The 25,695-nt window shown below is 37.4% G+C and overlaps 1 protein-coding gene across 17 annotated transcripts in view; it reads left to right on the top strand.

Annotated features, from left to right (window-relative positions):
- The window catches only part of MCTP1 (multiple C2 and transmembrane domain containing 1), a 358,609-nt gene extending 333,820 nt beyond the window's left edge, over positions 1-24,789 (top strand). For all 17 annotated transcript variants that reach the window (XM_046668197.1, XM_046668199.1, XM_046668192.1 and 14 more), the window contains 4 exons: positions 5,659-5,768; positions 10,395-10,504; positions 21,070-21,167; positions 22,130-24,789. In XM_046668197.1, the coding sequence (XP_046524153.1) occupies positions 5,659-5,768; positions 10,395-10,504; positions 21,070-21,167; positions 22,130-22,201 (390 nt within the window). In that variant the 3' untranslated portion in view covers positions 22,202-24,789. The remainder of the gene's footprint in view (positions 1-5,658; positions 5,769-10,394; positions 10,505-21,069; positions 21,168-22,129) is intronic.
- The last annotated feature ends 906 nt before the right edge of the window (positions 24,790-25,695 follow it).

Genomic DNA, 25,695 nt, shown 5'->3' on the forward strand with positions numbered 1-25,695 from the left:
ATCTTATCATATTTAATTTAGTCCTCTTTATAACCCTGAAGTGTAGATGTTTTTGAGGATTTTATTTTTTAAGAGAAAAATATACTGTCTTTAAATGGTGTCCCTCTGTCCTCTTAACCTTAAATATATCTTAACGTCTCAATGGTGGGTTCCTATTTTTAAGGTTAATATCAGGAAAAGAGCCAAGGCACCAAGTAACCTGGTAAGATTTGATATAATAAGAACTGAGTAAGACACTGAGATAAGATTCAGTAGCCAAAGGTCTCTGAATTGCCAGGCTATTCTCTGAGAATTTCAGTCTTCTAGATTTGGGGCTGAAACATAGTTTTTACATCTGAAAAAGAAGGAATATTGGCACAGAACATTTCATCGCTTTGTGTGCCTTTATTCAATGTATACCTCCTATTTAATATATTTTCCATAGCTTAGAAGTATAGATGTGAGAGGAAGTCTCTTTTGCAGGGCATTTTACTGAATGAACCAAGAAAGTTGTGCACCAACACCATCTTTAGCATAAAAAATAAATCACATGAAACATAAACATATTCCAAATACAATTGTACACTTTGTGCTAGGTGAGGCTGTATTTATTCACTGAAGAACTATAGTCAATAGTAAACTATAACAATTATGTCCCAGAGCAAAAGTCAATCTTATCGCTAACCTTTTGCCGGAGATTACATAGCAAGACTTTAAAGGAAAAGCAAATTATGGTCAAGATTAGCTCTTTGGGCTGGCAAATCTGAATGCTTCCTCCAGGAAATAATAAGATGAACATGTGCACTGGCTTTCTTGGACAGTTCTATTTTATGCTCATCCTGGCCTAAGATTTAATAGCTCCCCCACCTCCCTGTACTCTTAATTAAGACAATCTCTTACCCTAAAAAGAAAGTGAGATAACTTTAATTTTATAACATTGATATTTGGAGTAAACATATTCTACATACCTGCTATGATTGATACAGCACAGGTGTTCAACAGATCCATTTTCTATGATGTAACAGGGCTGACAATGACCACTTCGGCAGGGCCCCTAACTAGCATTAATGACCATGGCAGGATGCAGCTGGATGCATGAGGAACCCAGCCCACAATACACATCCCTTGACACCTATCACTTTGGCTTCTTGTTCCTGTTCAGAATAGAATCAATGAATGGGGGCTCTTGTCATTTTAGCCTGAAAGTCAAGGAACAGGATTCTCCAAAATATGTAAGCTACTTCTATTGATTCTTTAGGTCTTTAGATTTTCCTAAATATCTCAAAACTAGGAAGTAGATACTTCTCTGGAAGAATCTAGTTAACTTTCTGTTATGATATGAGATAGTAAAATAGGTGACTATGAAAGAGTCACTGTATTTCAAGTTGCAGTTATTGATATTTTGTGGACTATTTAAAATATAAGATTTTAAAAGGTTATATAGAATCATTAGAAAAAGTTGTACAATTTAAGTCTCACATGTTCTCAGATTTATAGTCATAGCTCTTTTTTATGGGTAATTTTTTTTTTTTACATCTTCAAAGGAAACCTTAATAATGCATTTTTTTCTTAAAAAAACCCAGTGTCACTACCAAGCCTTTGGATGATTAACTACCCTATGGTATTTCTTTCATCCAAGCTGGTTTATAAAGGAAAGCAAAAACGACAATAAAAGAAATGTACCAATTTATTCTCTACTAATAAAGTATTGAACATTAGTGAAAAAAGTATGAAATATTGGAATGCAACCCAAAGCAATTCCATTACCTATTGCAGTTTTGGGTCATATACTGTATATAAATAATAATTACTTCATTGGTTGGAGACCACAGTGGAGGAATATAGCATTTGATGAAAGAGATTTTAAAATAAAAATTTTATCCCAAAGCATTTGCTTTTGCAAACTTTGCCAACATCATGGACCATCCTATTTTTTTTTTTTTTTTGGTGGCCAAGGGTGAGGGGCTGGGAGTGCAGAAGAAACAAAGAAAATTAAGAGTGAGCAGGTTTTTGAAACTCTTTAGCCAATACATCAGCACTTGGATTTTAAAGTATCTGCTAAAAATAGTCTTTGTAGATGCCTCAGTGACACATCTAATTAACAAAGGTCCTGTATTTAATATTTGCACACTGCATTATTGACATTAATTCTGGTGGTTTCTGACACATCTTTCACTTCCCCACTTTGAATCAGGTTTCGGGATTTCATTTCTCACTGAAGATTTGAGCTGCATGATGAGCTCAAGGCTAGATCGTGGTGTCTACAACATAAGTTTCTCAGTGTTTTCAAGTCTTCTTGTTTATCTCACGGGGGTTCTAGGACCTGAAAGCTTCCTGGGCAGAATGGGAAGGTCACGTGGTATATTATGGAGAGAACAGGCTCTGCGGTTGGCCATTCATAGTCCCAATCCAACCTCTGTCATTTTCCCCTGCGGCTCAGTTTCCTCGTCTGTAGAGTGGAGAGAAATATCTCCACTGTAGGATAGTTGTGAGGATTGAATGAGCTATGTGAAAAGCACTTATTGCTGCTTACAGTGCTTAGTGAGAGTTTATGTATTTTCTACTTCTTTCTAAAAATAATTTGAGAGGTATAAAAATACAAAAATTACATTCAGAAAAAAATAGATAAACCACATGAAATCATGCTCAATGATTCACTCAATTCATTTATTTTTTCCTACCCATGTTCCTTTAATATTGATATTGAAGAAAATATCAGGGAAATAGTCTGATTATGAAAGTGAAACATTAATTGCAAAGAATTTAAATATACTGGAAAGTATGAAGGTAAACTTCCATTACCTTTAATATTTTGACACATTCTCTTCCTCTTTTTCCTACCTATTTCAAAAAAAGTTAGGATTATACTCTATATCACATTTACTTCCCATTTTCTTCAATTTCTATTATATCATAAGCATTTTCATTCTCGTTAAATGTTTTATTTAAACAATTATTTTGTGATTTCATAATAGTCTATCAATTGTATGTACCATAATTAATTCCACTCAACATGTTAGTGATTTTTCTTTTTGTTATTATAAACAAAACTGCAATGAAAATTTTTTCAGATGTTTATTGAATACGTTGGAAATCGCATCCCTTGATTTGTCATATTTGCTGCAAAATTTTTCCCATTTAGCCTTTTAAATTTATGACAACTTTTGACATAGCAAGTTTTTAATTTGATGTAACTTTTGCTATCAATTATTTTCCTTTGTGATTTCCTTGACTGCTTGTATGTTTAGAAAGTTCTTTCCTATTCCAAAGTCAGTAAATAGCTTACTTATATTTTCTCGTTCTTTTATGAATTGCTTTTAGCTTTTTGCTAAAAGAATGTATTTGGGGCTATCTATTTGAGGTAGGTGCTGAGGTAGATTTGGAATATCTCAAATAGATTTGAGAGTCTATTAAGCTAGGATTTAACATAATTTTCCCCAAATAGTTAACACTTTTACCCAGTAACATACTGCTTCCTTCGTGATGATGGATTTATAGTGGTACTCTATCATACACCAATTTCTCTTTCAGGGCTCATCTTTCATATTTTAATTACTTAAATATCTGGTACAATAAATGCCTTCTCATTATTTCTCTTTTGCAGAAATTTCTTGGCTATACTTACTCATTTATTCTTCCAAACAAATTTTAAAAACACTTTATCAAATTCTCCTTATTTCACTCCACTCCAAACACATTAGCATCTGCTTGAAATTGCATTAAACCTATACATTCAACTGAAAAAATGCTTTCTTTTAATATTCAGTGTTCCAATGCAGAAGCACAGTATCTCTATTTTCTTAATAGAGAATCTGTACATTTCTTGCTATGGTTATGCCTAAGTATTTTATATATTTTATTGCTATTGTGAAAGAAATATTTTTCCCATCATAATTTTGAACTACTAAGACATTGTTCTCAGTGAACTTTCACTGTGTAACCAGCATGCTTCAACTCCAGCTTGATTTATTCTGTATGTAGAAAAATATTTATACGAGCACTTTATTACACAGACATAAATGACTGAAGCCAGCGCTTGAGAGAGAACACTGAAGGCCATGGAGATTACTAGAGCAGACCAACTTCGTAGTTGTTAAAGGAGCTAGAAGGAGCCACTGGTTATCCATTTTATTCTATAGTGTACAATTGCATAGGTGAAATTGATGCATTTTATTACTAGGAAGGGAAAAAGACAAGAAATTGATGCACCCATGTCTGTAATGACAAGTGAAGGGCAACATTTGAAGGTAGTGGGGACCCCGAGTGTATTTAATTGTTTACTAGACTTTGAGCCTTATGCATCTCATCTACCTCATTGTCTGACAGGCCATTCTGGCATAAGCAAGATGAATAATGTAGACAATATCTCCCATGGGAATTAAATTTAAAATGTAAGTAACTGCTATCTAAAGATCTTGTTATAAAGCTGGCCTCTAAGTCTTCGGTCCCACTGTACCCTGTTGTCTTTGGAGGCCGCACAAACACCTGTCATTCACTTGCCCTCAGCTTCTAAGGTGGCAGGATGCCAGCACCAGCCAAGTGTTCACAGTGCAATGTACTTTAGACTCTTCTGAAATGAAAGTCAGTATGTAAATGTGCAACATGACGACATTATTATTCTAGCTTTCTGGCTGCTTTTACCAAGCACTGACTGCCACATGAGGTCTCAAGTGTTCTGGCACAGTGTGCAAGTGTTCAAAAGAAGTTAAAGTAATGAAATTGGATCTACATTTCCATAGATATTCAAGCTGGCATGGAGGAATGGAGTCATGGAATCGGGGTTGGATGGTCTCCACCAAACAGACTAGGCAAGTGCCTGTGATGCCAGGCTACTAAGCAAAATTTTCAGTCGTGAAAGGCCACCACTGTTTCTTCCTCTGGGTCTAAAATTACAAAATGTGCATATTCCCCCCAGGTTCACACCACTTGCTGGGTGCTTTATGCTCAGTCCCCACCCACTCATTCCCTGGAGCACACAAGCTTTGCCTAAATCTAGCACAAGTTTTAAAATGAAGAACTAAGTAAGAGGGGAAAAATATTTAGTTAGAACCTCAATACAGCATATTTTACTGTATCAAGTATGTGACTATTAAGAAAAGGGCCAGGCTCACAGTGCATCTGAGCTATCTAAGGTACTTCCTAGGAAGTGTCCACATAACGGGTTTCAGTTGACCTTGTCATTTTTTGCAGTTTTCACCGCTCATAGGTCTTCTCACTTGCATCCAGCATTCTCTGCTGTTGAAATTTCTGGAGCCAAGACTAAACTTAGGTGTATGGGTGGTAGGGTTAAGAAACTGAGTCTGCTCAGCAGTGAGTCATGGTGGGTTCAGGGTTAGCTCAGATTCTGGATTTGTCCATTCTGAGACCTAAACTCTCTCTTACACATTTACACCCTCCCCCCCAGCTGAAATGTTTCTGTTCATCAGGGCAAGAGCAACAGAAGCTGAGTCTCATGCTGTACAGCTACCTTTATATTAGCACAGATCCATGATGCTGGGGAACCTTCCTCCTCCATCTCCCTTTCTATCCTGACATTTTCGTGGGGTCCAAGTATCTATATATATTCGGAGATGAAGTTTATTTAAATTTAAAACTGCAAGAGAGGAACAATTCAAAGAATTCAAGCACTGAAGAATACCTTTACTCATAAAGAATGTCTTTTTTTTTATTGTATTTCAGGACAGTGAAAAAAAGGGATTTATAAATAAGATCTATGCTATCCAGGAAGTATGTATCAGTGTCCAGAACATCCTAGATGAAGTGGCTTCCTTTGGCGAAAGGATAAAGAAGTGAGTGATGCTGACATGTGAGCCCTGGCCTTCAGTGGGACAGAGTATCCATTTGTTTCTCGGAGGGTGAAATGCCACACTCTTTTTGGCAGGGGACACTCCTTCTGGGTGATCTATTGCTCAGTTTCATCATTATTTACTTTGTTTCTGCCAGTCTTTGGTTTTATGAAAGTTCTGTCAATTTCCTTCCTGAAATTTAGAACATATTGGTTGGAAAGCAGTCATACTTGTAGCTTTGAAGAAATAACACCGTCCTAAATTTTAGCACATTTTCACAGTGAAAGACTTTGTTCTTAAACGGAATATGAAATCGTGATAGAAAAAAAATAAACCAAGCTAAATGAGGACTTCAGGTAATCCAGAAACACCTGCATTTTATTATTGGTTGAGTTTATATTTTCGTCAAGTTACTCTAAAATTTTAAAAAATTGTGTTATATATAACGCCCTACAGAAATATTCTTTCAAACTTGTGCATTTAAATAGCTGAGAAAATTACATATGAAATAAACTGGTCCTTTGTCATTTAGAAAATGCACAGAATTTTTATAATTTAAAAGAAAGAATCCCCTTTCCTTAATTATTTTAAATAAGGGAAAACAGCTTCATTGAAGTCTAATGTAAAATTAAGAATACTTACATCCCTTGGTATCCTTGGGGGATTGGTTCCAGGATCCCTGGGATGCCAAAATCTGTGGATGCTCAAGTCTTTTACGTAAAATGGCGTAGCATATGCATATAAACTACACACATCCTCCCATATACTTTAAATCATGTCTAGATTACTTAGAATACTTAATACAATGTAAATGCTATGGAAATAGTTCTTATAGTTTATTTTTTAGGGAATAATGACAAAAAAGCCTGTACATGTTGAGTGCAGATGCAACTATTGTAGGCCTTTCGATCTGTGGCTGATTGAATCTGCAGATGTGGAACCCATGGATACAGAGGGATGACTGTACTTGTGTTTTACTTGAAATAATTTTATTTACTAATATACTTTTGAAAGCAACTATTTAATCATAAAAACAATAAGGTGAACTTACAACAATTGATTATTAGTAAAAAAAAAAAAAAATACTAAGGCCCCATACTACTAAACTATGGGAAAATTGGCCTACATAGTGATTGCTAAATAGTCTATTCAAGGAGGGATGCTGTGTATCTGGATAGCATACATTTTTCTAGTTTTATATATCCATTCATTGTTTATTATTCATAACCAGAAGTGTTCTGCAGATTTGGATCCTTGGGCATACACAGAATTTGAAAGGAGTAAATTATTTAAACTAAAGGTGTGAGTCATTCATCCGGTGCCTTTCATGTTTCAAGGGATAATGCATTTTATTTTGTATAATTTTTTGTTTAATACATTTCCACATATGCATAGGTGCTGAGTTTCCACTTTCTTATATCATCTTAGACAGAACAGCCTCCCTCTCACTCCCAAATGCGCCTCTAAGCAACATTTAGTCTCAGACATCTGTAGACTGATTCCCACATCTTTTCTCTTTCCTTCCTCCTCTCCATGTTATTTCCATCTCTAAGAATGTTCCTTTGTTCTCCACACCCTATCCACTGAAGCATTGAGTGAAGTCCTAAATGGGGCATTTCCCTATTGAGTGTTGTCTTTTCTCCGAGGTACACTGTGGTTGATACCTGACAGAAGCATCTCAGTTATACTAGAAGAACCTGGGTCAGTTCTGAGTTCAGGCTAGTAAATGCCTGAGGGGAAGAGGTTTCTTTGTAACTCTGGGTGGTGGGAGACCTCAGAATAGGTGCTTGGTTGGAAAACATCACGGCCTCTTGAGGGATGTGACCATATCCTGGCTGTGGACCAGCCTTGGGGAAAACTGGATTTTACAGAACTTCCCATAGGTATAGACTGAGATATAGGAATATGGCATAGGATCCAGTGAGTCTTGTAGGAACCATTTTTTCTGCACACCAATCTTCTGAATACTAAAAAAGAGAAATTCTCCCGGGGTCACCTGGGATAAAATGCATCTATCCAGAAAGCAGATTCAGAAGCAATCTTTAGGTTCAGAGTGAACAGCCTTTATAATTACCACATCTTGTTACTAAGTAATCATTCCAGAACATTCTTGAATTGCATCTCTTTTGGCGGGGAGGATCATATTTTAGATTTACATTTCATATTGCACTGTGGAAATAGAAGAGGGCAGTCTCTTTTTCCCTGACATTAGCTATGCTGGTTAGCATTCTTTGCCATTTATCTATCCTTCCAAGAGGAGTAAGGAGAATACTGGGAGCCCTTCAGTGAGGCTGCCCATTAGGAGGGTTTTCTGAGTGAAGAGCCAGTGCCCTCGCACATAGAGTAGTGTGATGGATAGCTCTGAGCTGAGCCACAGGAAAGCAAGCAACCCTCCACCTTCAGTTCTCTCCACAAAGGGCAGAAGCAAGGGAACCACAGGTGTCAGTAAAGGAGGGAAGACATGATCTTTTACCTGGTGACAGTTACAGGACACTCTCTCTGGCCATGGGAGAAAAAAGGCAAACAAAGATAGAAAAGCCAGACCCCAAGAGTTACTGAAAACAAGACATCCAGTTTGATCCAACTTTGGCTTTTTTTACTACAAAAAACGTTTTTAGGAAACATTTGACCTAGAGAGTCACAAAAAGCAAGCCATACGTCGCAAAGCTACGGAATAACTCCTAAGTGTTATGCCGAGACACAGTATAGGAAGAAAATCTTTTAATCATCCTTTATCAGATCAGAAACTGCCCTGGAGCGGCTGGCCCAGTGGTGCAGCGGGTAAGTGTGCACATTCTGCTTCGGCAGCCCGGGGTTCCCTGGTTCGGATCCTGGGTGCGGACATGGCACCGCTTGGCAAGCCATGCTGTGGTAGGCGTCCCACATATAAAGTAGAGGAAGATGGGCATGGATGTTAGCTCAGGGCCCGTCTTCCTCAGAGAAAAGAAGAGGATTGGCAGCAGTTAGCTCAGGGCTAATCTTCCTCAAAAAAAAAAAAAAAAAGAAAGAAAGAAACTGCCCTGGACAAACCCTACCACAAGTAAATAAACATACATTACCAGGAAATTAGAAGACATAAAAAACACTAACATATATCCACATCATGTACAATTTCATATTTTCTGAAGTGTCTTTGGGGCCCTTCTCATTACCTTATAAGAAGAAATGCCATACTTTAGACTCCTGGAGTTGATTAACTCTGATATCACCTGATTCACATTGGCATGTTACCATCACTGTCAGTCTTCCTTGATACAATAGAAGCTGTCCTCATTTTATAAAGGGGAAAGCTGAGGCGTAGAGATGTTGACTCGTCTAAAGTCACATACAATCTAGGCTTTGAACACAGATCCACTCCCTTCTTTGTTCTTTTCGTTAAACTGTGCTAAAGAGTCACACAACAGGATGTGTTAGTTGCCATGGTGTGCCTGTAAATGGTGATACAGTTATCCACCTAACCCTGAAGATTCCAAGCAGTGGTTCTCTGTTTTCTTTATAATGTTGTCAGTCTCTCTTTAAAACCACCAGAGATTCACTACAGAATTTCTACACAAAAAGCCTTAAATTATTACAATCTTTTCATATTCCATTTCCCTGATTTTCTACATCATCTTTTTTGCCTTCTATGTCGTCATTTTTCATTTCTTTTCCTGTTTTGTCCCACTAAATTCCTTCCTATTTTCTTAGTCCTGTCTTTTTTGTAACTTCGTCTACTTCTGTTCATTGATCCCGTTTCTGTTCCTTGTTCTCATCTTGTCTCTCTGTCAATACACAGCCTTGCAGCCTTCCTTTACTTTATGTCATCAGTCACCAGCAGGGTGGGAACACTGCAGACCCATCAGCCAGGCCCTGCCATCACCCACACTTGTCCAGCTTACACTCCCTTTTCACAGTCTTTCCAACAAATCTACCACGTGCCACACTCTCCTTTGACAGAAGTAATATAAGGAGAATAGTAGGCAATGCTGACTATTTCTTAATTGTCTTTGTATTTCTGCTCAGAGGGCAATGATGGCAGGTGAATTTTTACAAGGCTAACTCTTCTGTTTCCCCTTCCTGACTTCCAGTTCCATTTGAAACACAGCCCAAGTGGGAAGCAAGTATTCCTCTGAAGAATTCTAAAGTTCAGAGGATTTATAGCACAGTGTAACATTTAGGTCTATAGATGATTGCTGGCAACATTTTATTTCCAGTGTGGGGAATCCAGTGTGAGAGTTGATAGAAGAAAGAATGTTAGGTCCAGGGGCATTCTCCTCTAAGAAAATTTGGAGAAAACAAGATTGGGTACTAGTTTTAGAAGTAGAAAAACAAAGTCTTTGTTTTGTTTTGTTTTGATTATGTGGGGAGTCACCCATGTAGTGCAATGGCTTAGACTCTGAAGTCACCTGAGACAATCTGGAGGGGCTGGTGGCAAGACTCTTATCTGGGCCTTGTGTTCATGGAATTCAGCAGATTATGACTAAACTCTGTCCTCTGATAGCCTACTACAATTGGCTTCTATTCCAGAGAGAAATGCAGTCTTATTAGATAGCCTAATCCAGATTTTGAGTCAGAATCACATTTATCTTAATCTTTGTTTGAAAAAAGTATGAAGTGCTCAGATTGCTGATGTGTTAATTTCTTATTCAGTACTTTCAACTGGACTGTCCCATTCTTAAGCTGGCTGGCCATCATAGCCCTCTGTGTGTTCACAGTCATCCTGTACTTCATTCCACTGAGATACATTGTCCTTGTCTGGGGTAAGTAAAGCCTTTTTTATTTTTATTTTTAAACTGTCTGCTGCTAAGAACAAACTATTTTTAAGGGATGAGTTATATTGTCAGTAGTTGCCTGTATTTATGGTCATGAAGCTTCTCCATGATGAAAAGAGACAGGTCAGTTAAAAAATCACAACGGTATAAAGATTTAGGTCTACCTGCAAAATGCATTTTTCTTATCTGGCACCATAGGCTCCATCATACTATAAACATGTAGTTGTGCAGATTCCTCATATATCAAAGTGTAGCTTTGTCTAGATATCACTCTGATTTATTTTCACCACTTATATGTAAACAGAGGCATTTCGATCCATATGGTGCATTTAGGACAATATGCTTTGGTGCTGTGGTACTTTATCTTGTGGAAGCATCTGTAAACACGGTACTATATATGGTCACCTTTAGGATGCAGGAAAAGGGTCCTTGGCATTGACAGGCTGCTAAGGAATAAGAAACCTTTATGTCTACTAAACAAAAATGCCTCTGCAAAAACCCATTTTAAAGGAGATATTTTTGGTCCTAATTTTTAGTGCAATTATGCTGCATATCAACAGTTCCTACGCACTTAGGTACCATTTAGGTGGTAGTTTCAGCATTCTTCATAGTTTGGGGATTTTTCCTTTCCTTATCTGACAAAATTCTTGGTTTGAAAAACTCAATTTTCAGTCTCCAAGGTCGATTAACATATAAAACCACAACATGAATGATATATAAATAAGACTGGGTGGAAGTAGAATTCTCTACTTGCCCCTGGCCTGCATAGACTGCTAAACCTATACAAAATGCAAAGAACCAAAATGGGTCTTAACTCCAGAAAATGCGTGCTTACACTGAAAGCAAAAAGATCAAAGGGAATGTTTTGTTCTTTTCTTTTTAAGCCTTTTAAAGAAATATGCTAGAATAAAGTGAGAAGGGGGTCTGATGTCTCCAAGCCCTTCAGTTTTAAGATTGTTATCTCCCTATTCTTTTTAGCCTATCTTGTCATATCTTGAGTAGGCTCTCTTACCCCTTATCAGTATCATACCTTTATTTACATTTTGGGTAGGGAGTGGAAGTTAGGGGGAATGGTGATTATTTTTTCCTCAATTTCTATAATTTAAAGAAACAGTTTCAGCTAAGGCAGTACCTTCACTATAGGAGGGAAGAGGCATTTCCACCGTGTTCTTGCTTCCCTATTGTAGGTTCAAACCCTCATCTTTCATTCCTTCTCTGATATTTAAAACAGATGCTGTTTTATTGAAGGAATTAGGGCAGGGCATTAGGTGTGGCAGTTTATTAGCTCTAACCTACCTAGGGTCAGACCTGCCATCTCAGTTGTGATAGGTGGTGAACTTCTGGTTTCGTTTCCCCAGGTTCTCAGAAACTGGAGCCCATGGCAGACATCTGGCTATGTAACCTGGGGTGGCCTCACTGGCTAGCTGTCTTAAACATAATTTTTAGAGAATGGGTTTGGGCCTCTTATTCCATCAAATGAAATAAAACAAGAACAGTCATCCTTTAGTGGTAGGTGATTGCTGAAATATTAACCAGAAATTTAAGACGTAGGTCTCACATGGGGAGACGGGAACCAGAATCATGTTTGCAGAAGTTTATTTTGCTGGACTCCCTGAAGAAGAGCCAAGATGCTCTAGTTTATGGCCTAGTTTTTTACCAGTCTGTTGATTTCATATAAAGCTGTTTATTTTTTTATGTGAATATGTTTCATAATTTATTAAGTACAATATAATTTTAAAAGAGTTGACTTGGCTCATTGAAATTCCACATTATACCATAGAATATGTAGAATAGATACTTCTAGCTTTATACATTATTTTGACATTTCTATCTGATTAAATTTTTTCTTTGTATAATAGCTCCAGTTTCACTTGAATTTGCCCCTCATCCACATTTGTTCTTCAGGTAGTGCAGAGGATTAACTGTTGAATAATTTAGTATGGGTAGATGTGGCTCATCTTTAATTGTCCTTGGTCGTTCTAATCCAAGAAGTGATCCAAGTAAGTCAATCACAGCAGCAACTTTTGCAGGCATTAAATTTAAATTTCTTGTAATTTAAAAGTAAAATTGGTTTCTGAAGATCTCAGTGCCAGAGATGTAGAAATGGAAACTTTTTTCTTGTGATGAGAACTTCGAACATCTACTCTCTTAGCAACTTTCAAATATGCAATACAGTATTATTAACTATAGTCACCAGGCTGTACAGAACATCCCCATGACTTATTTTATAACTGCAAATTTATACTTTTTGACCCTCATTGCTATAGCTAATATTCCATTGTGTGTGTGTGTGTGTATATATATATATATATATATATGTCTACATATATACACACACCACATTTTCTTTATCCATTCATCCATCGGTGGACACTTAAGTTGTTTCCATGTCTTGGCTATTGTAAATAATGCTGCAATGAACATGGGGTGCATATATCAATTCGAGGTAGTGTTTTCCTTGGATAAATATTCAGAAATAGATCATATGGTAGTTCTATTTTAAATTTTTTGTGGAAACTCCATAGTGTTTTCCATAGTGACTGCACCAATTTACATTCCCATCAGCAGTGTATGAGAGTTCCCTTTCCTGCACATCTTCACCAACACTTGTTATTTCTTGTCTTTTTGATAATAGTCATTCTAACAGATGTGAGGTGATATCTCATTGTGGTTTTGATTTGCATTTCCCTGATGATAAATGATGTTAAGCATCTTTTCATGTATCCATTGGCCATCTGTATATCTTCTTTGAAAAAGTGTTTATTCAGATCTGCCCATTCTTTAATCAGATTTTTTTTTATATTGAGTTGTATGAGTTCTTTATATATTTTAATGTTAGCCCCTTATGAGATATATGATTTGCAAATATTTTCTCCCATTCAGTAGGTTGCCCTTTCATTTTGTGGATGGTTTCCTTTGCTATGCAGAAGCTTTTTAGTTTAATGTAGTCTCACTTGTTTATTTTTACTTTTGTTGCTTTTGCTTTTGGTGTCAAATCCAAAAAATCTTAGCCAAGACTGATGTCAGGAGCTTACCGCTTATTTCTTCTAGGAGTCTCATAGTTTCAGGTGTTACATTCAAGTCCTTAATCCATCTTGAGTTAATTTTTGTGTATAGTATAAGATGGTAGTCTAGTTTCATTCTTTTGCATGTGGCTGTGCATGTTTCAAACACCATTTATTGAAGAGACTGTCCTTTCCCCATTGTATATTCTTGGCACCTGTGTTGTAAGTTAATTGACTACATATGCAGGGGTTTATTTCTGGGCTATTTTGTTCATTGATCAATATGTCTGTTTTTATGCCAATAGCATACTGTTTTGACTACTATAGTTTTGTAATACAGTTTGAAATCAGGGAGCAGCATGTCTTCAGCTTTGTTGTTTTCTCAAGATTCTTTTGGCTGTCTGGAGCCTTTTGTGGTTTCATACAAATTTTAGGATTGTTTACTCTATTTCTGTGGAAAATGCCATTGGAATTTTTATAGAGATTGAAGTGAATCTGTAGATTGCCTTGCATAGTGTGGACATTTTAACAATATGAATTCTTCCAATCCATGAGCATTGAATGTCTTTCTATTTGTGTCGTCTTCAATTTCTTTCATTAATGTCTTAGAGTTTTCAGTGTACAGGTCTTTCAACTTCTTGGTTAAGTTTATTCCTAGGTATTTTATTCTTTTTGATGCAAGTATAAATGATACTGTTTTCTTAATTTCTCTCATAGTTCATCATTAGTGTATAGAAATACAACAGGTTTTTGTGTATTGATTTTGTATCCTTGTTGGTTCACAAATTGGCCCCCATATGTAAAGGGCAAAGAGAGACCAAAGAAAAGAGGCAGACCACTCCAGATTGGTAGGTGGCAAGTTTAATAAGCAAGGAAACTTACTTATGAGGCTTTCTTGGGTGGCTGCAAGACCAGTAGATCTCTACACCCTCCTGCCAAAATCTTAAAAGTTTATATAGAGGCCTTAACTGTGTTCAATCATGTATACCATCCAGATGGTCTCAACACCACCTTACTCTTTCAATGCTATGTCCTTGGAACAGCTCCCACTGTGAGAATGGTGGGCAGAATGTACAATCCAAGTACAAGGTAGGGGATGAGGAGCTTCCAGTTGTCCAGGTCCAGCTCACAGGTTATCTGGCAGTCACGTCCTCATGATTACCTCATCCAACAATCTGACAACTTTACTGCATTCGGTTTATTCTAACAGTTTTTTGGTGGAGCCTTTAGGGTTTTATATATATAATATGATGTCATCTGCAAATAGTGACACTTTTATTTCTTCTTTTCCAATTTGGATGCCTCTTATTTCTTTTTCTTGCCTAATTGCTCTGGCTAGGACTTCAAATACTATGTTGATTAAAAGTGGAAAGAGTGGGCATCCTTGTCTTGTTCCTGATCTTGGAGGAAAGGTTTTCAGCTTTTCACCATTGAGTATGATGTTAGCTGTGGGCTTGTCATATTCTCTCAACATTTATTATGTTGAGGAATGTTACCTCTATACACACTCTGTTGAGAATTTTTATCATAAATGGATGTTGAATTTTATCATGCTTTTTCTGAATTTATTGAGATGATTTTGTTAATTTTGTTAATATGGGGTATTCCATTGACTGATTTGTGGATGTTGTACCAGGCTTGCATCCCTGGAACAAATCCCGATTGATCATGGTAAATGATCCTTTTAATGTATTGTTGAATTTAGTTTGCTAACATTTTGTTGAGGGTTTTTGCATCTATGTTCATCAGAGATATTGGCTTATAATTTTCTCTTTTGTGGCATCCTTGTCTGGTTTTGATATCAGGGTAATGCTGGTCTTGTAAAATGAGTTTTTAAGTATTCTCTCTTCTTCTATTTTTTGGAAGAGTTTGACAAGGATTGGTATTTACTCTTCTTTGTTTAGTGGAATTCACCAGTGGAGTCATCTGGTCCTGGACTTTTGTTTGTTGGGAGGTTTTTTGATTACTGATTCAATCTCCTTACTAGTAATTGGTCTATTCAGATTTTCTATTTGTTCATGATTCAGTCTGGGAAGGTTGTATATTTCTAGGAATTTATCCATTTCTTGTAGGTTGTCCAACTTGTTGGTGTATAATTGTTCATAATAGTAGCTTATGATCCCTTGTATTTATGTGGTTTCAGTTGTAACTTCTCTTTCATTTCTGATTTTATTTATTTGAGTCCTCTCTCTGTTTTTCTTGGTGAGTCTAGCTAAAGGTTTCTCATTTAGTTTATCTTTTCAAAGAATCAGCTCTTAGTTTCATTAATCTTTTCAGTCTATTTATTTGTTTCCACTCTGTGATTTCATCCCTTGTACTAACTTTTGGCTTTATTTGCTCTTTTTCTAGTTCCTTGAGGTGTAAAGTTAGGTTGTTTGAAATTTTTCTTGTTTATTAAGGTAGGCATTTATCACTGTGAACTTACCTCTTAGAACTGCTTTTGCTGCATCACATAAATTTTGGCATATTGTATTTCCATTTGCACTTGTTTCAAAGTATTCTTTTATTTCTCTTTTGATTTCTTTGTTGACCCATTGGTTGTTCAGTAGCTGTTGTTTAATCTCCACATACTTGTGAATTTTCCAGTTTTCTTCTTCTAATTGATTTCTGGTTTCATACCACTGTGGTTGGAAAAGATGCTTGATATGATTTCAATCTTCTTAAATTTATTAAGATTGTTTTGTGGCCTAACATATCATCTATCCTGGAGAATGTTCCATGAGCACTTGAGAAGAATGTGTATTCTGCTGCTTTTGGATAGAATGTTCTGTTAAGTCCATATGGTCTAATGTGTCACTTAAGGCCAATGTCTCTTATTGATTTTCTCTCTGGATGATCTATCCGTTATTGAATGTAGGGTATTAAAGTCCCCTACTGTTATTGTATTGCTGTCTATTTCTCCCTTTAGGTCTGTAAATATTTGCTTTATATATTTAGGTGCTCCCATGTTGGGTGCATACTTACAAATGTTATATTGTCTTGTTGACCTGTTTCATTATGTAATGCCCTTCTTTGTCTCTTATTACAGTCTTACAGTCTTTGCTTTAAAGTCTATCTAGTCTGATATAAGCATAGCTACTTCAGCTTTCTTTTTGTTTCTATTTGCATGGAATATCTTTTCCCATACTTTCACTTTCAGTCTGTGTTTTCTCTTACATCTGAAGTGAGTTTCTTGTAAGCAGCATATAAAAAATGGGTCTTGTTCTTTTATCCATTCAGCCATTCTATGTCTTTTGATTGGGGAATTTAGTCTATCTACATTTAAAGTAATTACTGATAGCTATATACTTATTTCCATTTTGTTTGTTTTCTGGCTGTTTTATAGTTCCTCTGTTCCTTTCTTCTTCTCATTTTCTCTTCCTATGTGGTTTAATGACTTTCTTTAGTGGTATGCTTAGATTCCTGTGTCATTATCTTTTGTGTATCTACTATGGGTTTTTGCTTTGTTGTTACCATGAGGCTTACGTATAACACATTATATTTATAACATTATATTTTATAACTTAAGTTCTAATGCATTCTAAAACTCTATATTTTTACTGTCCCCCCCATATTTTATGTTTTTGATGTCACATTTTACATCTTTTTTTCTTGTGTTTCCCTTAACTAATTAGTGTAGTTATTTTTACTACATGTCTTTGAAGCTTCATACTAGCTTTATAAGTGATTAATACACTATCTTTATTATATATTTACCAGTGAGACTTCTACTTTCATATATTTTCTTATTACTAACTAGCACATTTTCGTTTCAGCTTAAAGAAGTCCATTTAACATTTCTTGTAAGGCTAGTTTAGTGGTGATGAGCTCTTTTATGTTTTGCTTTTCTAGAAAACTCTTCATCTCATCTTCAATTCTCAATGGTAACTTTGCCAGGTAGAGTATTCTTGGTTGGAAGTTTTTTCTTTCATGCCACTCCCTTCTGGCCTGCAAATTTTCTGCCGAAAAAAATCTGCTGATAGTCTTATGAGGGTTCCCTTGTATGTAACAAGTTGTTTTTCTCTTGCTGCTTTTAAGATTCTCTCCTTGTCTTTAACTTTTGATATTTTAATTATAATGTGTCCTGGTGGGGGTCTCTTTGGGTTCTTATTTGGAACTCTTTGGGCTTCCTGGACCTGGATGTCTGTTTCCTTTCCCAGGTTAGGTTTTCAGCCATCATTTCTTCAAATTGTCTACCACTTTCTCTGTTCTCCTCCTGGGATCCCTATAATATGAATGTCAGTACACTTGACATTGTCCCATAAATGCCTTAAGCTATCTTCACTTTTTAAATTCTTTTGATTTTTGCTGCTCTGATTGGGTGAGTTCCACTGGCCTATCTTCAAGTTCACAGATCTTTTCTTCTGATTTATCTAGTCTGCCATTGAATTCCTCTAGTGTATTTTTCAGTTCAATTGTTGTATTCTTCTGCTCTGTGACTTCTTTCTATCTCTGTGTTGAAGTTCTCCCTGTGTTCATCCATTTTTCTCCCAAGTTTTGTGAGCATCTTTAGGACCATTACTTTGAACTCTTTATCAGGTATATTACTTATCTCTGTTTCATTAAGGTTTTTTTTTTCTGAGGTTTTATCTTGTTCTTTCATTTGGAACTTATTGCTTTGTTTCCTTATTTTGCTTCACTCTCTGTGTTGGTTTCTATGAATTAGATAAAACAGTCACTTCTCCCAGTCTTGAAGGAGTGCCCTCATGTAGAAGATGAAGCTTATTGCTCAACTCTGCCCTAGTTCTTGGTTGTTTCTCAAATCTTTGAGATTTCCCAAGCAGCCTATTTTATTATTAATAGCTCCCAGTAGTTGAGGGTCTGCCAAGACCAGTCAGTGTCCCAAAGGGAAGGATCTCAGTCAGCACCTAGTGTCAGGCTGATTGAAAGCCAGAACTTCAAGCAGCAGCTTTCAAAGTATGCAAATATATACAGTCTTGTGGGACCATAAGCATACGCACTGCTGGCCACCAGTGCCAGGTCATCTAGAGGTGTACTCTGGGAGACAGCCACAAAAATCAGGGCTCCAGATGAGTGTATAAGCTTGTTTCTTGGAAATACCAGTGAGCTATAGCAAGGCAGAGGGAGAGCACAAAGATGGCAACCCCCAGCCTATGTTCCCTGAGAGCACCTCCACAATCCTCTAGATGTGTGCCAAACCTGAAGCCTGCCCCTTAGGCTGAAGCTACAGTACAAGCAAATAGGTCTCCTTCACAGAAAGACTAGGGGTGTGTTTTAGTCTGCTGTCTCTGTAGTGCCCTGGGGGTGGTAGCCTGTCAAGAATTTTCTCTCTAATTGTTACAGTCCTGTGGGACCCAGGAAAACAAGCCCCCTAGCCACCAGAGCTAGGCAATCAAGGGTCACCCCCTGGGTGGCAGTCACAAAAACCAGGGCACCAGATGCACGTAAAAGCTCCACTCTGGTTGATATTGGTGCTCTGAAGTGCAGCTGAGGGACAGCATGAAGATGGTGCCTGCTGTTGGAGGGTAAAGATGGCCTCTGCTGAGGAAAAAGAAAAAATACTGCCGCTGGCTTTAGCAAGGTAGAGGAAGAGTGCGAAAATGGCACCTGCCAGCCTCCATCCCTGGAGAGTATCCTAGCCGGCTCTTGCCCCTCCAGTGATAGTTTAAGATTAACAAATGGATCTCTTTCACATAATATTTGTGTACTTTTCAAATGGCTTCTTTTGCGCTGGGCACTGGGACAAGTGAGTCAGTTTCCTTTAGAAGCCATTTCTCTGTTCACTACAGTCCTTTGGGTCTCAGGGATGCAAGCCCTGTTGGTTTTCAAAGCCAGGTGGTTTAGGGGCTCATCTCCCAGGTGCAAGTCTCAAAAGTTGGGGTACCCAATGTGGGGTACAAACCCTTTGCTCCTCAGGGAGAAGCTCCAGGTTTCTGAACTCCTCCTGATTGCAGGTTGCAATGCTGGGGCTGAGGTTTCTGGTGAGATCATATCTCAGCCTTTCCCACTTCAGTGTGTCCCTTTTCTCATTTGCCCAATTTGAAGGAGTTGGTCAGCTAGTTTTCAGGTCTTTTTCAGAGGACATTGTTCCATATGTAGCTGTAGATTTGGTGTGTCTATGGGAGGCGGTGAGTTCAGGATCTTTCTATGTCACCATCTTGAACTGCTTCGTAGAATTAAAACCAGATGTAAAACTGAGGCAACAGTCATATATAAAAGCTCCCCTCGGGGAGATACTGGTGCTCTGGAGTGTGGTAGAGGGAGAGTATGAAGATGGCTCCAACCAGCTGGAGCAAGGCAGAGGGACAGCATAGAGATGACACCTGATGTGAAAGAGAAAAGAAAAAGCCTAGAGTTACAAAAAAAAAAAAAAAAAATAGTGGCACCCACTGGCTGTAGCAAGGCAAGAGAGAGTGCAAAGATAGTGCCTTCCAGTCTCTGTCCCCAGAGAGCACCCCAGCAGGCCTCGAATGTGTGTCAAATCAGATTCCTGCCCCTCAGGGCAATGCTCCAAGACAGACAAATGAGCCTTCCCCACACAAAGTCTGGGCATCCCTTGATCAGTCACTTCCACCCTGGGCCCTGGGGTGGCTGACTTTGTGCGTGCAAGCCCTTTAAGAGCTGTTTCTCAAATCACTATAGCTGTGGGTCTTGTGGTTGCAAGCCCCATTGGTTTTCAAAGATAGATGTTTTAGGGGCTCATCTATCAGGTACAGGTCTTAAAAGTTGGGGGTACCTGATGTGGGGTTCAAACACTTCACTCCTCAGGGACAAACTTTGGGTTTTGAGTTCCCTCCCTACTGTGGGTTGCTGTGCTGGGGGTAAGGTTTATGGCCAGGTTGTATCTCAGCCTCTCCTACCCACTTTGATGTGAGCCTTTTCTTGTTCACCTCATATGTAGTTGTTGCTTAGCCAGTTTTCAGTTTTTTTCAGAGGATGTTGTTCCATATGGGGCCATAGAGTTGGTGTGTTTGTGGGAGGAGGTTTTAATTTTTTAAAAAGCTGATGGTAAACTCATTTCAGGTCATTTTGAGAAAAAAATCAAGGTCACAAGTCTTCTAAACATTTAGCTTGCATTACAGCAACAGCCTCCTCTCCCCCCAAAAAGGTCTATCTTTTGAAAAAGGGGAAACAACAAATCTGACTTCTTGCCTTAAAACCAATCCCAATCCAAAATGTAGGGAGGCAAGTTTCATCATAGATGGAACACTGAGGCAAGGCTTCTAAGTACTGTAACCCTGAGAGGAAAAGCAAGATACATCATTGCTCATTTTTGAGGTGCCTTTTGTTTCCTAAATAGAAAGCCTTTCTTGCTGAGAAGAAGCCACTGAAGTATACGGAGAAAAACAGAGCAGCCATTGAGTTGGGAAGGAGGGAGGTAAGGGACAAAGGACAAGGGAAGATGGAAAGACAGAAATGGGAGAGAGATGGTGGAAGGAAGGAAGAAGAGAGGGAGGGAAAAAACTGGGTCTATTGGTTCATTCAGTCAAGGCTTAAGGGCAACTTAATCTAGATCTTCCAATCACTGCAATACTTTTGCCAGAAATGTGTTTTATACAACTCCAAACTTTGGAGATTTCAATAATGTTTGATCTCTCACTCTTTCAGGCATCAATAAATTTACAAAAAAGCTTCGGAGTCCGTATGCAATCGATAACAATGAACTACTTGACTTCCTTTCCAGAGTCCCTTCAGATGTACAAGTGGTATGTAGGTTTCATTATTATTATTATTTTAATGTAGTGTGGTATTGGGTTTGAACTTTTATATCTTTTTAATTTCAAAGGTTTCAGGAGAGCCAGGTAAAGTTACTACAGCCTGTAGCAGATTTTGCCATTCAGGAATTTAGTGCAGTTAGGTTATCCAAGAAGAACTTACAGAGAAGAATGGGGAATGAGAATGAAAGAAGTTGCATGAAGAACCTACCAGGGCTGTCAAGGACAGTCCTCCTCCAAGGAAGCTTCAGCTGAAGTTTGTGAAGGGAAGTCACCATTATGTGAAGGGAGAAACAGGAATATTAGATGGTGAGAGCAAAGTATGCCAGTGGACATCGGAGAGAAAAACACTTCTTTGCATAACTTGCACGAATTGAGTTTTAAAGATGCATATTTTGGATATCCATGGGGGCGGGGAGGAAGAATGACTGTTTTTTAAAGACTGGGGTACATCTTTGAAATCCTTTGAGGTTAACGCTCATTAAACATCAACTATTTTCAGAGTAAAACGAGAAATGTTTTTATCAAAATCTTGAAGCTGAGTTGTAGCAATGCCTTTTTCCTTTGTTTCAGTTGAGTTTTTGATTTGGTATCAGACATGAGAGTGGGCTAGATGGAGATTAAGCCTATATTAAACAAACAATAAATTGCAAAGAACCATTATCCAGTCCTTCAAAAGAGATGGAGATGGTTTTGCTTTTAAGGGAATGTGTTATGGACGGTGAACTGTTACCAAAGTTCACATCAGGGCTCTCCTGTAGTTTCTGGCAGGAGTTCCCTTCTGACTCTTGCTCTATCATTCTATTGTTTTCTGCATCCCAGCTGCAGATCTCATACAGCTTCCAGAGCGAGCACATTTTTTTCCCCGAAGCAGTCTCTCATTCCTTTGCTTTTCCTTCCTTTGCCAGAAAATGGCCATCTGACCAGTCTTTCTCTGAACTCTGTTTAAACAGGTGCAATACCAAGAACTGAAACCAGATCCTTCTCATAGCCCATGTAAAAGGAAGAAAAACAATCTTGGCTAGCCAGCTCCCAGCACTGAGGAGACCAGCACCTTTTTGGGAAGATAAAAGAAAAAGCCTTCAGCCTCAGCAGCATTTCCTTTCTTTCTGCTTTTTATTTATTTTACCTTTTTATCATGATAGAGAGAATTTGTAAATAGTGTACAAAGGCATATGTCTTTGAAAATATACTTCAATTGTACAGAATCAATTTGATAAAGGTTTAGCTACTGCTGTGTGAAAGCCTTGTTAGCTGTGGATATTAATACACCACACTAGAACAACAAATGTAAGAATGGTAACGTTGGGAGATATATACACTTCTCTAATTCCAAGTGGAAGAACCAGAATATGAGATTAAATGCTCAGCTGTGCTCTGATTGAATCTACATAAAATGTAATTGTCAATTTGATTTTAAAGTTTTTTTTTAATGTGACTATTTTTTATCTGAAAAGTAATCCATTACAGTTTTCTATGTTTTATACATTTCAAAAGGGAGGGGGGATCCCCAAACCTGAGTTTGGAATAGATGCATTTCAATTTAACAGAGAGTCTGATTTCAGATCCTGACATTCTTTCCTGTGCAATTATTTAGATATGACTAGGCTGATTTTAAGCTAATGAGTGAAGATATATCCACCCCCTCAAGACAATCTTCCACACTCTGAAATCCTACAATGAAAACTTCCAAACCTTCTATCATTCCTTCTAAAACCTTAAAATCTCTACAGGACTACACATAAATACTGCCAGGTTTATAAATGATTGCCTATCTGAATTTTTATACCTACACTACTTTAATTTGTACTGAGTTAGCAAATTAGCAACCCAGTTCAGTTGTCAAAACTACTAGCAAACTAAATTGGTATTGCTTTCGATGTCAGATTCTGCCTCTGTGCATCTCATAATATTGAATACTCAAGTGTTCTCACAGAAAAAAAAGTATCTGCTTTCTCATTAGGTTACTGAAATGCTTTAATGCATAGTATGATTTTTGTTATTAGTGTGAATTTTGATGTAGAGGAGAATGCAGTGTGCTAAGTGATATGCCAGTGTTTCATTACATTCATTTATAGAAAAAAAATAATCATTCTTGATAATATGAATGCATGAAAACCTATTTTGTAAAATAAACTGCTTATGGGGAGGGGGAGTTTGCCTTTAAAAATGTTTCACTACTTACTATAGACTCTGTACTTAAAAATTGCATTCCCAAGACTTCTGTTGGTTTTTTGTACCTAACTCCCTGGTATATCAAGGGAGTATACCTCTGGAGAGAGAGAATTTGGTGAGAATGCCTTACTTCCCTGACTTGGTAGGGGATTAAGCTGGGTTGAAACTGCTGCAGACAATGTTTTACATTTTATTAATAATAGACTGGGATAGGGTGAAGGTGGGGGTTAAGCTGGGAAAATGTAGAAAAGCCAGAAGAAATATATATTTCACTCTAAAGGAATACTCTTTAAAAATAAACTTAATCTCATCAGAGCTGGTTTTTAAAGTATTTTTATTTTAGAGCTATGTTGTTAAATACTATTTCTTATGATAGAACTATTTTGATCTGTTTATACACTATGCTTGAAAGAATGTCAATTAAATTCCCTTTCTACAGAAAGGTTTGACCTCAATATGTTCTGTTTAGTGCATCATGTTTATAATGACACGCTTACATCCGCATACCATCACTGTTTGTTGCTAAGACAGAATACTCCATGAAGTTGATGTTACTACAGAAAGTTTATTGATGGGATAATTTGTTTGAAATAACTTTTGATTATACCTTCTGTGAGATTTACGTTCTGTGCTGACAGTGTCTACTCAAATGTCTACAAGCCTGATATTCTACAACTCAGATGTATCTAGTGGATAGTAACCATTAACAGATGACTAATTTCTGTTTGTTTCATTCTATAAAATTTCAGATGTTTAGTTCAATAGTAATGTTGACTATACATTCATTGCATTAAATACAAAGAAAATAATCTTTTCTAAGTATAATCAGTACTCCTTTTTTTTTTTTTGGTGGTTGAGAGAGGAGTGATAGAGGATTGTGTGCATATTCTTATAAATGACATTTCACTTAAAGAAACCCAGGTTTGGTTTGGACAAACAAGGCTCTCCCTGAAACTTTGACTGTTGTTATATAAAACTCAGTACCTTTAGAGGGGTGAGCATCCAGTGAAGCTGACAGAGGAGTAAGAAGTATCTTGAGGTGTTAAAGTGATATGCAGAGGAATCTTCATTACTTTTAGAAATACTGCATTCACAGGCTGAAAACAAGGGATTGTCTCTAACAGAATTATAACTGTTTCTTTCCCCTTCTCAAGTAGGTACAATTTTGCCTTTTGAAAGCTGCTTATCTTGATTTAGTTTTGAGAGATTTGCAATGTAAATCAAGCATACCTTAAGAGATTGGATGTCACTCTAACACCTATTTGGACTGCTAAACATAGTAGTTGTGTAAACTATTAAATATATTCCTCAGTATCTTTTGAAGGTCATTCATATTCCAAACTACTATTATTGCCATTAATTGCGATAATTCATAAGAAATGCATATTTTAAACTTGTTTTTGTTTTTTTGAGGAAGAGTAGCCCTGAGCTAACTGCTGCCAATCCTCCACTTTTTGTTGAGGAAGACTGGCCCTGAGCTGACATCTGTGCCCATCTTCCCCTCCTTTTTAAGTGGGACACCTGCCATACCATGGCTTAACAAGCAGTGTGTAGGTCCGCACCGGGACCCCAACTGGTGAACCCCAAGCCGCCAAAGCAGAATGTGTGAACTTAACTGCTATGCCACTGGGCCGGCCCCTTAAACTTGTTTTTTATTTATAAAAAGAACATAGCACTTCCTGTTCATTCTGGTACTGTTCCACAGACTCAAATTGATAGCTCCTGTACGGATTCCAAATTATTTTTGAACCATTCTATGCACTAGGATAATCTGAATTGAGAGATTCTTTAAATGACTTTGCTTTGTGATATATTTGTTGAGTGCCTACTATGACTTGCCCTGTCATAGGCAATGGTCAAACCAATGATGTATTCAATGAAATCCGGAGCTAAAGTTTACTGAGAGCAAAATTTAATTGATATGTTTTTCAAAGTATCTCTTATAGAATTTTATTTTGTATTTAAAAGTGAAGAAAAGTTCAGTAGGTAAGCTGTCTTATCCAGGGACCATAGGAACTTTTTTTTCTACTTCAATCTCAATATCCAAATGTCTCTAGTGGTAAAAGTAGTCTACTTTTGTATTAACAAGTCTTATTCAGAGGCTTTAATTTCAACATATATACCTGTTAAATGTATTATTTTTGAGTTTTGTACTTAGTATTAAAAAAAACCCCAAAAATATATAAGGCAGTTCAGGGGCTGGCCCCGTGCCCTAGTGATTAAGTTTGGTGCACTCCGCTATAGCAGCCTGGGTTTGGTTCCTGGACACAGACCTACACCACTAGTTGGTGGCCACGCTGTGGTGGTGACCCACATATGAAATAGAGGAAGACTGGCACAGATG

The sequence above is a fragment of the Equus quagga genome, chromosome 7 (genome assembly GCF_021613505.1).
Source record: "Equus quagga isolate Etosha38 chromosome 7, UCLA_HA_Equagga_1.0, whole genome shotgun sequence".
NCBI classification, from domain to species: Eukaryota; Metazoa; Chordata; class Mammalia; order Perissodactyla; family Equidae; genus Equus; species Equus quagga.